This window comes from Bidens hawaiensis, unplaced genomic scaffold (assembly GCF_021521415.1).
Source record: "Bidens hawaiensis isolate Kalapana, Puna unplaced genomic scaffold, B.hawaiensis_p1.1 tig00004003_1, whole genome shotgun sequence".
NCBI lineage: Eukaryota > Viridiplantae > Streptophyta > Magnoliopsida > Asterales > Asteraceae > Bidens > Bidens hawaiensis.
In genome coordinates, this window is record NW_027491234.1 from 1,267,769 (window position 1) to 1,282,710 (window position 14,942).

Sequence of the window (14,942 nt, forward strand, 5' to 3'; positions counted from 1 at the left end):
GAAGTTAAAATTCTTAGGACTGACTTTTCTTGACTCTTTTTCTTGAATTTTCCCTTTTCTTTTCTAACTTTTTTTGTTTTTCTTTTCTTTTCTTTTCTTGACTTAATAAAATAAAAAATGACACTTATTTTCATAAGACAAATGTGATCAGGTAAAGAGGAGCTTGGGTATGACATGTGTAATTACATTTCTGCCTTCATGAATATGACTTTAACGGAACCAAACAACTGCTTCATAAACGTACAGCCACTAGCGCTGGCAAGGATTCAGGTTTATATCACCTGACACTTACTGGTTTGTCAAGCCTATCTACACATCTATGAGTGATCTTGTATACTTTTGATCTACTCTTTTCATGCGCTAGGATCATTGCATACCAACGTACTATCATTTTCCAAAAGATCGGATCAAATTCTCAATTTGAAAATTTTAGATACCCGACTCCCTCTAAGCGGGATAATTCTTTTTGGATTTTCTTAAATAAGTGTAAAGATGAAATTAATATTATATATAAAAACTATAATAATAAAATCTTTTTGATAAGTCAAATGACTTGATTTTGTTTTTCTTAAAGTAAATTTGAAAATCTTTTTGGTGAGTTAAAGTTAACTCACTTTTCTCCCTCTAAAATTGTGACACATTCTAAAAATGTTTACAATTTTAAAATAAAGATAATTATTTACTCAAAAGAAATCATGCTCAAAGATTCAATGAGAAATAAAAATCGGGCACGACTGAAGGCTTTTGTAAAGAGATCTGCAAAGTTAAAATCAGTATGGACCCTTTTTATATTGACAAACTTACGATCAAACAGTCATGAATAAAGTGTATTCGGATGTCTATGTGTTTTGTCTTATAGGGCTGGACCGGGTTTTTAACAATCGCAAAGGAAGCCTCATTATCACATTTGATCGTGGTATCACAAAAATTCAAACCGTAATCGAATAGCTGATGCTGGATCTAAATGACTTAGGAACAACAACTGGATGCAGCTATGTACTCGGCTTCAGCAGCTGAGGTGGACACGGTGACTTGCTATTTGCACTGCCAAGAAATCAACCTGTCCAACTTGTAAACCTAGGAAGAAAGTCATTTCTCCCAAATAACTCATCTCAAATCACTTTTGCATGACCTCACAGAACTCCTTGCACAAACTATCATTTGTAGACCCAAAGATGATGTCGTCAACATATACTTGGACGAGAATCAGATCACCCCGAACTTTCTTGACAAAGAGTGTTTGATCAACAATACCTCTTTTTTACCCATTCTTCACCAAATGGTCAGCCAGAGTGGCATACCAGGCACGAGGTGCGTGGTGAGGACCATAAAGTGTTTTGTCAAGACGATAAACATGGTCAAGATGATTAGGATCTTCAAAACCTGGAGGTTGCTTGACGTAAATTTCTTCTTTCACCTTTACGTACAAAAAGGCTGTTTTCACATCCATTTGATAAACTTTGAAGTTCATGTACGAAGCGTAGTCCAAAAAAGATACATATTGCTTCCAATCTGGCTACAGGTGCATAAACTTCATCGTAATCACGACCCTCATGCTGCGAGAAACCTTGCACAACAAGCCGGACTTTGTTTCTTGTGATAACCCCCTTGTCATCTTTCTTGTTCCGGAACACCCACTTTGTTCCAATCGATCTCTTATTTTCTGGTTTCTTGACCAGCCTCCAAACATTTAGCTTCTTGAACCGCAACAGTTCCTTTTGCATGGCTTTAACCTAAGAATTTTCTTTCAATGCAACTCTGTAGTCTTTGGGTTCAACCTGTGAAATAAAACATGTAAAGAGACATCTGTTAATGTTACCAGAGGTGCTACGTGTTTGAATGCCGACCGATGGATCTCCAATAATGTTCTCAGTCGGATTTCTTCTGTGAATTGGCAATTGAGGAATCAGTTTGACATGCTCGACTGGAGTTGCCTCAAGCTCAATGGATAAACTCTCTATGGGATGAAGGACGGTAGACACATTAAAAGGAACATTTAGTTGAGGAATACTAGTATCGTCTTATTGATCAACCATATGTTCTTGATCAATGGATCCATCCCGTAGATTCTTATAAAAAGGCACAACAATGACTGGAACTTGTGTGGATTTGGTGTTGTCAGAAGCTTCATTCTGAGTGGTCTCATTCTGAACATTTTCTGCATTTGTCTCCTCGGCAGAACCTTGAATTTCTTCTTGAGAGTGAGGTGTGGGAATGGACTCTACCACACTAGGTTCAGCCAGAGGATTCGCTGTATGATCAGTCAGGTCATTCGCCACGTTGTCAACTTACACATATGAATCGGTATCTAAATCGGAAGTGTCTTCGACTGTGGGCATATCAGTAGTGTCTGCGAGTGGCGGCACTTCATTGACCGCGGCTGGTTGATTAACCACTGGTGGAGCATTTAGTACGGGTGCAGGGGCAGCTACTTGAATATCTTCCAGACCTCTTAACACGGCATGCATCAAGATTGACTGATCATCACCAGTATGGACAGATACAGAAACAACAGGAGGAATAGGGGAAACAATGGGAGTTACATACATTCCCAAAATTGCTTGAACAATCCTTCATAGTCAAACATCTAGTTTGGACTAGTATGTGCATTTGTAGGATTCAATTCTTGCCAGTCAATGTTAAACGATTCCAAGATTACTCTTGCTTTCTTGTTATACACCTGATAAGCACTTTTGTCAGCTCATAGCCTACAAAATAGCACTCATCAGCCTTCTCAGCAAACTTGGAAGTTGAGACGGCATTTGTTAGGAGCCCAGTGCAAGGACATCCAAACGTTCTAAAGAAATTGACCCTTGTCTTTGTTCTATAGAAGACCTCGGAAGGAGTCTTGTTCAATCTCTTGTTCAGGAACACACGGTTTTGGGTAAAGCAAGCGGCGTTGATGGCTTCACCCCTAAAAAATAAAGGGAGTTTTGAGTATGACAGCATTGTTCTTGCAGCTTCTACCAGTGTACACTTTCGTCTTTCAGCAACCCCATTTTGTTCAGGAGTGTAAGGGGCACTGAACTGACGAAGGATCCACTTGTTGTGACAAAACTCATTTATAACCTTGTTGCAAAATTATGTGCCGTTGTTGCTTCTGATACACTTGACTCGCTTGTCAGCTTGATTCTCAACCAAAACAATGAACCTGATGAGGAATTGAGCAGTCTCATCCTTGTGACCTAGAAGAAAAGTCTAACTTAAACAAGAAAAATCATCAGTAATAACCAGACAATAGGCTTTTCGACCTATTGCCAGTGGTTGGATAGGACCAAACAGATCCATGTGTAATAGTTGGAGAATGGAATCTATAGAATTAACAACCTTGGGCCTGTGAGGGAGTTTGTGTTGTTTGCATATTGAACAAGAAATACATTTTTTAGTACAATGGAAAGATTTGACAGGCAAACCCCTCACATAGTCACCTTTAACCAACTTATTCAAGTTCTTAAAGTTAACATGACCCAAGCGTCGATTCCATAAAGATGAGTCGTTCTCCGAGGCATTGGACAATAAACACGAAGCAGTACGCATTGAATAATTGCTTCTCATGTCCAGAATATATGCATCATTATGCCTTGGAGTACGCATCAAAATCCATTCTTCCGAGACCTTAAATCCAGGTTTCAAGATAAAACACTCATTCTTGGTGAAAAGGGTGGAATAATGCTTATCACAGATTTGAGACACGCTGAGGAGGTTGTGGTTGAGCTGTTCCACATGATTGACTTCATTAAATGCCAGGGTACCATTCGATACCTTGCCCTATTTTGTTATTTCTCCTCCACATCACCGGCAAAAGAGACGTGCCCGCCGTCAAATGGTTTAACATCGAACAACAATGACTCATCTCCAGTCATGTGTCGGGTGCAGCCACTGTCTAAGTACCAAATACTGTTGACAGGCCTTCTTGACTGACCCTACACACATGAACAACTAGTTAGCAATGGGGTCCCGAGACTTGATTGTCTTGGGAAAATTAAACAGAAAATCACCAAGTTTAATTTTATGATTCTTGAAAATATAATCTTTTGATGAATCAAAATCTGAAGAACAATCCCTCGAGGAACTAGAATTGATATTTCCTCGGTTTTAAAAGGGTTTTCTGGATTGCCTTCGATTTGGTTTGGGTTTAACCACAAAGTCTTCTGAATTTTCTTTGGTAAATCCTTTGGTGGGTTCCTAGGCTTTTCAGCTTCAGAACCTTTTGCCAACCTTTTCCTCTTCCTCTGAGTTAGCCAAAATGGTTTCTTTGTTTTCTTAACTCTTTTTACTTCTAAATCAATCTCACTGGAAAATGAGTGAGTTTGGTTAGTCATTTTCTTAGGTTTAGGAGCAACCTTGGGAAATGTCTGACCAAACTTACTGTTTAAATCTCTTTGTTGTCGGTACCAGTTCTTGCAATGTCTTGCAAGATGAGAAGGATTTCCATAAACAAAACAGCACATTGAGCCTAGTACATACATTCCAATACAAGAGACATAAACATAAACAAAACGGGACCTAACATAGGTGTGCATACGTTCAAGCTTATTAGACCAAACCCAATGCTAAAGGAAAACTTGTAGAAGGATTTTTTTTACACATCATATCCATCATCTTTTTCTTCATATCCATCATCTTTTTCTTTCTTTTCTCTCTTTACACGCAAAAGCATTTTCTCTCTCTACACTCTCAAAACCAATTCTCTCACTTGTCTCTCTTTCATGTCATCATCCATCTTATTAAATTATATGTTATATGCATTGAATTAGTGATGGCCTTATAACTAATAAATCAATTATCTTGTGTAAATTAAGCTACTACTTTTGGTTTTTAATTGAATTCACAAATAAGAATAAGTGATAACTAACATATTAGTTGCAAAAATATATAACAAATATTTTCAGACAAAAAAAATCATTTATGAAAACAAATTAATTTTAAAGAAAAATAAAACTTAGTAAGTCAATCAACTACAAAGCAATTATAACAAATCAGTAGGCAAACACATAACTTACCATTTGACTAAACAACAGTGGAAACTGGTTATTTGTGTGAGCGACTTGATTAGTTCGACTATGGTAAGTTTTGTATAAGATAGTTCTTAAATTCATTCAAGAACATTTATTTCGTTGACTTTTTTTAATAGTGGTATATATGTCAACCAACAATTTTTCGCGAAACTTTGCAACTCAACTATCATCCGTTGTGTGACTTTTTAGGATCGTATATCATTGAAGTGTTGTCATATGTTAACTTTTGAGCACCTGGTCAAACAAAAGTAGGACCGAGCATTTGAGGAAACCAGTGACCCACCGAGTAATATATACCCAACTCGGACAGAAAACCCGGAAATCCTAGAATTAAGAACCGAAGGCAAGCTCGTGATACGCACTTCGGGTGTCCTTTGGAATTATTCTCTTTGACAGGGCAAAAATATAAGACCAATTACTCTCTAATTTATTCTGCAATTCAATATTCAAAGTTTCCTGTGGACATTTCAAATCTTCATCTTTTATAGCCCTTGTGTTTTCTTCTTTTACCTATACCTTCTTTGGAGTTTAAAGGTAATTTTTTTTCCAAATACATAATAATGCCATTATATAAAATACTGGTTCATTTTTGGTAATATTACGGTCCGGTCCTCAGGTTATTTCAACCTGACCCGAATTCTGCTCAACCCCAAACAAAAGAGAGAAGCATACTATTCACTAAAAACAGCCTCTTTCCTTTAGTATTCATATCTCCAAATATATGCGTCGAAGCCCAATCACATGGAAAAACCAAGGATCAATTTTAATTAAACTTTCATATACATCTTATATTAATATTTGTCAGAAACTGATAATCTCGATTTTATTACTCGTCAAATAACCAGATTACATAACTCCTTTGATTCTAATCAAACCGCAGACAAGAAAGAATACCAACAACAAACTATCAAGAAATACACCAGCAGATCATCAATATGATGAAGTATACAAAGAAGATCAATCAACAATACAAAAACTGATCAAACAAGAACCCCTGAAGATTATTTTTGAGAGATGGTGATGATAGGAAGACTAAAGAAGAATGTTAGTCTCTCTCTCTCCATCGTTTATATCAAATTGATGCAACTTCATGGGCCACGGGCCAGTTTCCAATCTAACACCATCATTTAAGCCCAACTAGCTACCCATTAAAGTCCTTAAGCCCGAACAGCTTTCCTCAAGCCCAAGTACCAACATTTTACCTCAAAAACAAAATAAACCAAAAATAAATAACAAAATATTGAATTGGTAAATAATATGTTTTTAACATCCCCCCTCAATTCAATATTTAAAGCAATCTTATAAACCCAGCTTCTCACAAATAAATGAAAGTTGAGATGGAAACAAACCTTTCGTGAAAATGTCAGCTAACTGATTACTAGACTTTGTCTGCATCACTTTAACCGACCCTGCAACAACTCTTTCTCGTAAATAAAAAAATCAACTTCGAAATGTTTTGTTCTGTCATGAAATACTGGATTTGCAGAAACAGATATTGCAGCAGTATTATCACAATATAACTTAATAGGTATTGCCACAATAACATTTAACTTTCAACAACTTTACCAACCAGGTCATTTAACTACAACCAACATTATATAGTGTTGTTCAATTGGAACATTAACTGGTTTACAAACCAGTTAATCCAAATTCTTTTAACAACTCTAAAGAATGTTTTCTTTGTGAAAGACCATATCCCTCATTAGTTTTTAAGACTTCAATTTCCAAGAAATATTTTAATAATCCAAGATCTTTAATAAGAAACTTAGATCTCAACAAATTTTTAACATTTTCAATTTCAACTGTGTTATTACCAGTCAAAACTATGTCATCCACATAAACTAACATAACAATAAAAACATCCTCATCATTCTTCACAAACAAAGAATAGTCATTACAACTTTGCACAAAACCTTGGTTTCCTTTTTAGAAAAATATCCTTCAGGTAAGGAGATATACACTTCCTCATGTAAATCACCATAAAGAAAAGCATTATAGAGATGCTATTAATGATAACAACTGGATTGTTGCTATGAATGAAGAAATGCCTGCTCTACATAGAAATACACTTGGGAATTAGTTGATTTACCTAGTGATAGGAAACCTATATGCTGTAAGTGGGTGTATAAAATAAAATATAAATCAACTAGTGAGATAGAGAGATATAAAGCTAGGCTAGTTGCTAAAGGTTTTAACCAAAAGGAAGGGGTGGACTTTGATGAAACTTTTTCTCCTGTTTTAAAATGACTACTTTAAGGTGTGTTTTGTGTCTAGCTATTCAAAATGATTGGTCCTTATTTCAATTAGATATAAATAATGCTTTTTTTTATGGTGATCTACATGAGGAAGTGTATACGTCCTTACCTGAAGGACATTTTTCTAAAAATGAAACCAAGTTTTTGTGCAAAGTTGTAATGACTATTCTTTGTTTGTGAAGAATGATAATGATGTTTTTATTGTTCTGTTAGTTTATGTGGATGACATAGTTTTGACTGGTGAAACTATGTCATCCACATAAACTAACAGAACAATAAAAACAACCTTATCATTCTTCACAAACAAAGAATAGTCATTACAACTTTGCACAAAACCTTGGTTTTATTTTTAGAAAAATATCCTTCAGGTAAGGACATATACACTTCCTCAATCACCATAAAGAAAAGCATTATTTATATCTAGTTGAAATAAGGACCAATCATTTTGAACAGCTAGACACAAAACACACCTTACAGTAGTCATTTTAACCACAGGAGAAAAAGTTTAATCAAAGTCCACCGCTTCCCTTTGGATAAAACCTTTAGCAACTAGCCTAGCTTTATATCTCTCTATCTCACCACTTGATTTATATTTAATTTTATACACCCACTTACAGCCTATAGGTTTCCTATCACTAGGTAAATCAACTAATTCACAAGTGTTATTTCTATGTAGAGCAGACATTTCTTCATTCATAGCAACAATCCAGCTGTTATCATTAATAGCATCTCTATAATGTTTAGGCTCAAAACTTTTATTCAAAATAGATACAAGACAAAAATTTTCTTTTGACAGATTAGAGTAATTTAAAACTTTCTCTAAACCATATTTAACTTTTCCCTCAACAATAAAATCATCTAACTTTATTGGTAAACTAGAACTCCTAGTAGATCTCCTCACAGTTATAGGTGGAGAAGGGTCATTTTGAGTAGTGCCCTTAGACGGATTTGTTTCACCATTTGAACAAGTAGGACCTACCTCACTAGTAGATTCTTCTGTGTTAATAGGTTTCTTATCGTCAGCCCTCCTATTAGTACTTGAAGAACTACTAGGTGGCTGATCAGCTAGACTGTCATTAGAAACACTTCCTCCTTCATCATTGGGACTTTTATCAAAAACATTTTGGTTATCATTGTCACTATAGAAATAAAAAAAAATTCAAGTTGTTTAACGATTTATCAAAAACAGGCTCAAAATTTTGTAAAGTACCACTATCTTTAAAAGGAAATCTTGTTTCATAAAACTTGACATCCCTAGAAAAAATCACTTGTTTAAGTTCGATGTACCACAACTTATAACCCTTTTTATTAAAAGAATAACCCAAGAAAACGCTTTTATTTGCACGACTAGTAAATTTATTGTTGTTGTTTAGTATAGTATAATAACAAAAACAACCAAACGTTTTCAAATGTTTTAAGGAGGGTCTAAAACCTAATAACCGTTCATATGGAGACCTACCATTTAAAACCGACGAGGGAGTCTTGTTTATCAAATAAGTAGCAGTTAAAATAAACTCAGGCCAAAAACTTAGGGGAACTCCCCCTTCAAAAAGAAGAGCCCTAGCTATATTTAACAAGTGTCGATGTTTTCTTTCAGCTATTCCATTTTGTTGGGGTGTATGAGTACAAGAAGTTTGATGTTGAATACCATTTTGTCTAAAAAATTCTTGTACTTGGTGATTTGTAAATTCAGTCCATTATCACTACGAAAAATTTTAACAGTAGTATTAAACTGATTTTTTATCATGTGTACAAAAGTTTCCAGATTATTGAAAACCTCAGTTTTATCTTTCAACAAGTATACCCAAAGAGCCATAGAGAATCATCGACAATCGTTAAAAAATATCTAAAACCTTCTCTGCTTTTAACTGTATAAGGACCCCATACATCAAGGTGAACCAACTCTCCAATCTTTAGTGACACATGGTCACTTAGTGGAAATGGTTCACGATGTTGTTTGGCCTTGCGACATACATCACAAGGTAATGAATCATTTATCACTTTAACATTCAAATCATCTTTTAAAACAGATAGCACCCGACTAGCAGGATGACGTAATCTAGAATGCCACAAATTTACTTGATCAAAGCTAGTGAAACACACCTTAACGAGATTAGAACTAACACCACATAGATATAACCCATTTACTTGTCTACCAGTCACCAGGGTTCTTTTTGAGAGTGAGTCCTGGATATAACAATTATTCTCATTAAATGTCATAGATAGTTTGTTATCACTAGCAAGTTTGTAAACAGACAAAAGATTCACATAATAATATGGAACAACAAACACATCAGTGAGGATGACTTTGTCATCTAGTTTTAGACTGCCAATTTTAGTTACAGCAGCATTAGAACCATTTTGATGTTTGACACTTATATTGAAATCAAACTCATCAATAGAATTAAAAATGTCCTTATCACTCATAACCATGTGTTGATTAGCACCAGAATCTATGACCCATCCATTTTTTACGGATGGATTATAGTTGCTATTAAAACAAAACACATTATTTTTCATTAAAGTGGAAGAAAAACATATGGAGTTACCTCCAACATTTGCACTTAGTTGTCCTTCTCCAGTTTTATCATTCAACAAACCTAACAACTTAGACACTTGATAAGGGGTGAGAGAACGTGCAGTTGAGCTAGAAGATGAAGTAGTTTATTTAGGATTAGAAACTATTAGAATTAGCAAATTTTGGATTACCCCTAGGTCTAGGATCCCGAGGATAACCCACAATATCAAAACACTTTTCCACAGTATGGCCTATCTTATTACAACGTGTGCATTTAAGATTTGGATTAGGCCCACAGAAAGGTTGATAAAACTTTTTCTTATTATCAATAAACTGAGTTGCCTTAGACACAAAACCAACATTTGAACTTTGAGTTTTAGAACTAGCTTTTGAATTCCTATGTGATTCTTCCCAAGAAACTATTGAAAAAGCAGTTTTAATAGAAGGCAGTGGTTCACGTGTCAACAAGTTCGTCCTAACAGGCTGATAAAAATCATCTACACCCATTAAAAACTGCATCAACTTGATCAATGTATTAAAATCATTGAAACCTTTTGAGGCTTGACAAGAATATGAGGGCAACTGTACCATAGCATCTAATTGTTTCCATAAAGTATTCAGTTTATGATAATACTCAGAGACAGAGTCTCCATTTTGTTTTAATGAATTAATTTTTTGAAAACCATTAAAAATTACTAAACTATCAATTTTTTTGTAAGTCTCCCTTAGTTCTGTCCAAACCTTAGAGACAAGTTGTGAATATACTTGCCCTACTGTCACACCCTCAAAATCCACTAACGGAGTTTTACCGTTAGAGGGTGTGAACTAACAGGATCGGAATCATTAGTTTTAATCAAACCATAAAAACGTTTAAATGAAATTAAGTGCGGAAGCGTAAAAACCAAAAGACAGTTGCGTCACGCAGGACGACTTAAAAACCCAAGTAATAATAGTTAAAAACATGTTTGCATATCAGAATGTTCAAAAACCATGCATGATCCTATACCGCGCACCCGCCTCGGCTACCTGAGAATAAAATACTAAAAGTGTCAACACGAGGTTGGTGAGTTCACAAGTTTATATAAAATAAAGCGTTTAGCGTTTTGCGTTCAGCGTTCTGCGTTCAGCGTTTTGCGTTCAGCGGTTTGCGTTCAGCGTTTTGTGTTTAGCGTTTAGCGTTTACCAGATAGTGTTAAATCAATTATATATCGATAGGTAGCTAGCCTATACAACAAGTATTACTAAGTGTTCGACACCGAAGCTGACTGTTTATCAAGTGCCTTGCCACCAGGTCATCCAGACCATGGTATGTGTTAGCCAAAATTACACCCGCTCGACCTCCAGTCGAGTTTAGCGTTGGGTGGGGTTTGTCAAACCCAGTAGTACTACTCAACAGTGACTCGCTATTATACAAATACTAAACGGTTCGATGTTATGAAGGACTTTAGTTGGTTTGTTTGCCACTTAGCCTTACAAGCGATATATAACCAATAACAAAATCTAAAGTGTTTGGAGTATGTTATCTCCCCCAAGTAAAAAACGTTTAAAAGAGTAAAAGGGGAACGTGAAACTCACTATTTGCGAAGAATTCCCAAAATAAATCACCAAAGTGATGCGCGTCACAGAAAACTCTCTCTAGCGTTCTAAAACAACAAGGAGATTTTCTAAGTATCGGAACTAATATCGAGTCTCTAGACCCGGCACATAATTCCTAAGCACAAGATACGTTTCGTGTTTGTTTGTGAATCGTGTGTGACTTAACAAGTACATTTGTGATACGATACATGTGTGAACAATTATTTACGTGTCATGTATTAATAATGTACATCACTAGCAACTATTCCCCGCAGGGGCAATTTGGTCAAAACACCACAATTATATAGCAAGTATTCCCCGCAGGGGCAATTTGGTTAAAACATAACAATTAACTAGCAATTATCATGTTTCATGCATTTTCACAAAATTCAGCAGCTAGTTTCACCGAGACAGAAATTCTACTTGAAAGATTGTACTATTCCACCGATCATAGCATCTCAATTAATTTACCAAAAATCATCACAAAAGCATGCATGTATTAGGTTTCCAGAACATATTTTGTTTTAATTTTATTCCACATAGGTTTCTCACAATGATCAAAACATTACAGCAAACTCATAACATTCAAATTCATGCGCAACAGAATGTTATTTGAAATTCCCGTTAAATGAAAAATCCAACAAATGCAAGACCACTTGGGTTAGGTTTCTAACTCAACAAGTCAACTTCCAGAAGTGGAACCAACCCAATTGGTCTCGTAGTTCATGAGATATAATATTTACAAAACAACCTAACAGCAGGTCTCACAACTCAGCTTTGCACAATGTTTTTGTAAAATCATAAAAGTTAACTTTTACACGTTCAAAAATTGCAAATTTATATTCTTTAGAAACTAGACTCAACCTAGTTTAACCTAACAGCAGGTCTCACAAGTCAGCTTTGCACAACGTTTTTGTAAAATCATAAAAGTTAACTTTTACACGTTCAAAAATTGCAAATTTATATTCTTTAGAAACTAGACTCAACCTAGTTTACTGTAGTATCAATTATCTCGACCAATTTTCACATTCACACCCCGTTACAGTTAATTGAACATCAATAACACAATCTGTCCAGAAACTGTTTGCATCCAAACTCAACATATTAACTATCTATGGACCATAATTCATTCATATGACATTCTAGACACCATAATCACTATCCATGCACATCAATTACACATCACATACATGATTAGGGTTTTGCTTGAACTAAAATCAAAGAAACAAATGATTAACATGCAATAACATCAATACTAGTTATCAATTCAACAATCAATACATCTTTCAATCATCATCTAATCAAAACAAGTCATATGAACATCATATATATAATTTCCAGATTCTAGGGTTTATAATTATACCTTCAAAGGCACAAAAATAAGCAAGAGGAAGGTAGAAGATGACTAGAATCGGATGTAGGATGCTTCAATTGTGAAAAACAAGATCAAAAATCAAGAGATATGTGTGTGTGTGTGAGCCGATTGTGAGGAGAGGGGAGGGAGTAGGCTGCCGTCAATTGTGAGGGAGAGGAGAGAAAGAGATTAGGGTTCTAGGTTAATATTAATAATAACAAGATGTTACACTTTAGTCCCTCAACTTTTAATTGTTACTTTTCTAGCTTAATTAACTAGTTCTTGTTTCTTGTCTAGCATCACACATAATATAATCAAGTAACACATATGTTAACACATAATTATCACATAATTATTGTTTTGACGTTTTTCGTTTATTCACCAATTGTTTGCGTCAACTCGTTTGCGTTTCGGTGCAATTCCCGAAAGACTACACATGTAGTAAGTGTCAAGCGTCATTTAAACCCTAGTTTAAATGTAATGAGGTGTGCATTATAGATTCAGAAATCTTTAGGTTTGAATTGACGGAGTTGAGTTAACGGAGTTAACTTGAAATTGACGATTGTCACACCTACATACAAATCTTCACAAATAGAATTTAAAATCCAAGTCAAAACAATAAAATTACACCTATCCTACTGACCCTTAAGAACCTCATCATCAGTAGGTCTCTCACACGTACCAGTAACAAATCCTATTGTATTTTTAACTTGAAGTGCAAGTTTCATAGCATTAGCCTACATAGAATAATTTTCAGTACCTTTAAGTTTGAAATTAATCACAGTCAGAGTATTGGAATTACTAGCATGTAAGTATAGCGGATTGCTAATATCTAGTTTAGCAATCAGGGTTTCAGTATTAACATCAGAACTACTATCATCACTCATTTTAACAGATTTAATCAAACAAAAAAACAAATAACACAGACTGGAATGATTATCACACAAATGATGCACAAATACTCTTAGAATGCCTAATGCACAATTACAAAAAAAACCAGGCATGAATCATCTGGCATCAACCTAACATGCCTAATGCAATAATTGCACAGAAAATTAAGAAAGATCTCACCAAACAAGCGCTCCAATAATATGATAACCGTAACCTTCTCTTAGGGTTACTAATTAGCAGAATAAAAAACTGGTAAACACAGGATGCTCCTTCTTCAATAGCTGTAGCGTTCACACAGGGTTACACACTGCTTGCTAAGGAACCACCGTCTTCAACAACAAACCAGATTGACAGAGTAAATATCGACCAATAATCGACCAAGAACACCGTTAGGGTTCAGATATGAAAACCCAAAAAAAAACCAGAAAAAGATCCAAGCGGAAAAGCGATAGATCAGAGCCTCAGTGCTCTGATACCATGTCAATCAACAATACAAAAACTGATCAAACAAGAACCCCTAAAGATTATTTTTTGAGAGATGGTGATGATAAGAAGACTAAAGAAGAACGTCCGTCTCTCTCTCCATCGTTTATATAAAATTGATGTAGCTTCATGGGCCACGTGCCAGTTTCCAATCTAACAGCATCATTTAAGCCCAACTAGCTACCCACTAAAGTCCTTAAGCCTGAACAGCTTTCCTCAAGCCCAAGTACCACAATTTTACCTCAAAAACAAAACAAACCAAAAATAAATAACAAAATATTGAATTGGTAAATAATATGTTTTTAACAATATTTATAAAATTTAGCCTTTTCACACCATTTCTAAATCTACCAGCGACATATTAGCATAGATTTCTAGGTGTATTAGTATTAGCGAAGGTTTCTAGGTGTATTAGTGGCGACAAAGGTCGCCTCTTTAGTTCAAATCCTTTAAATGTGTAATTAAAAGTTTTTTAATATGTGTGTTACCTATATTTGCTTGTTATGTTCATAATTAGTATAATGTAGACTCAGTGGCCGTGACCCCTTCTCTTGGTTAGAAAAACAAATTAAACATCTTTAATATGTTATACACATTTAGTGTGATGATTATGGTCTAAGGAATGCTATAAACACGAATAAATTTAAATCACCATTTGAGCTCTAAGGCTTTACGTTATGGGCGGTAGTGCAGGCTTTGTTGGGGCGGTATTGGAAGGGAACACCACCGAGGGGCGGTGGGGGGGGGGGGGTCTTCGAAAGTCCGGCGTTATTGGTTTAGTTTTGGTGGGGCCTCAAATCCAACGGTAATATTACCATTTGAAATTAAAAAAAAAATTAACCTATTTA

The 14,942-nt window shown here is 35.3% G+C and overlaps 1 protein-coding gene across 1 annotated transcript; it reads right to left on the reverse strand.

Moving 5' to 3' along the window:
* Positions 1 to 7,778: 7,778 nt before the first annotated feature.
* LOC143624935 (uncharacterized) lies at positions 7,779 to 13,607 on the reverse strand. The gene is made up of 6 exons (XM_077095427.1): positions 13,503 to 13,607; positions 13,374 to 13,457; positions 10,027 to 10,304; positions 9,823 to 9,920; positions 9,078 to 9,726; positions 7,779 to 8,412 (listed from the first exon to the last, which is right to left on the reverse strand). Exons 1-6 carry the CDS (start codon positions 13,605 to 13,607, stop codon positions 7,779 to 7,781), a joined length of 1,848 nt encoding a protein of 615 aa, XP_076951542.1.
* Positions 13,608 to 14,942: the final 1,335 nt, after the last annotated feature.

Bases quoted from the DNA above. Each gene is read 5' to 3' on its own strand.
- LOC143624935 (XM_077095427.1), bottom strand. From the start codon at position 13,607: ATGAGTGATGATAGTAGTTCTGATGTTAATACTGAAACCCTGATTGCT. The intron at 13,458-13,502 runs GTGATTAATTTC...TATTCTATGTAG, and splicing joins GTAATTCCAATACTCTGACT to GCTAATGCTATGAAACTTGC. The intron at 8,413-9,077 runs GTATACTTGTTG...TTATTTCTATAG, and splicing joins GATTCTCTATGGCTCTTTGG to TGACAATGATAACCAAAATG.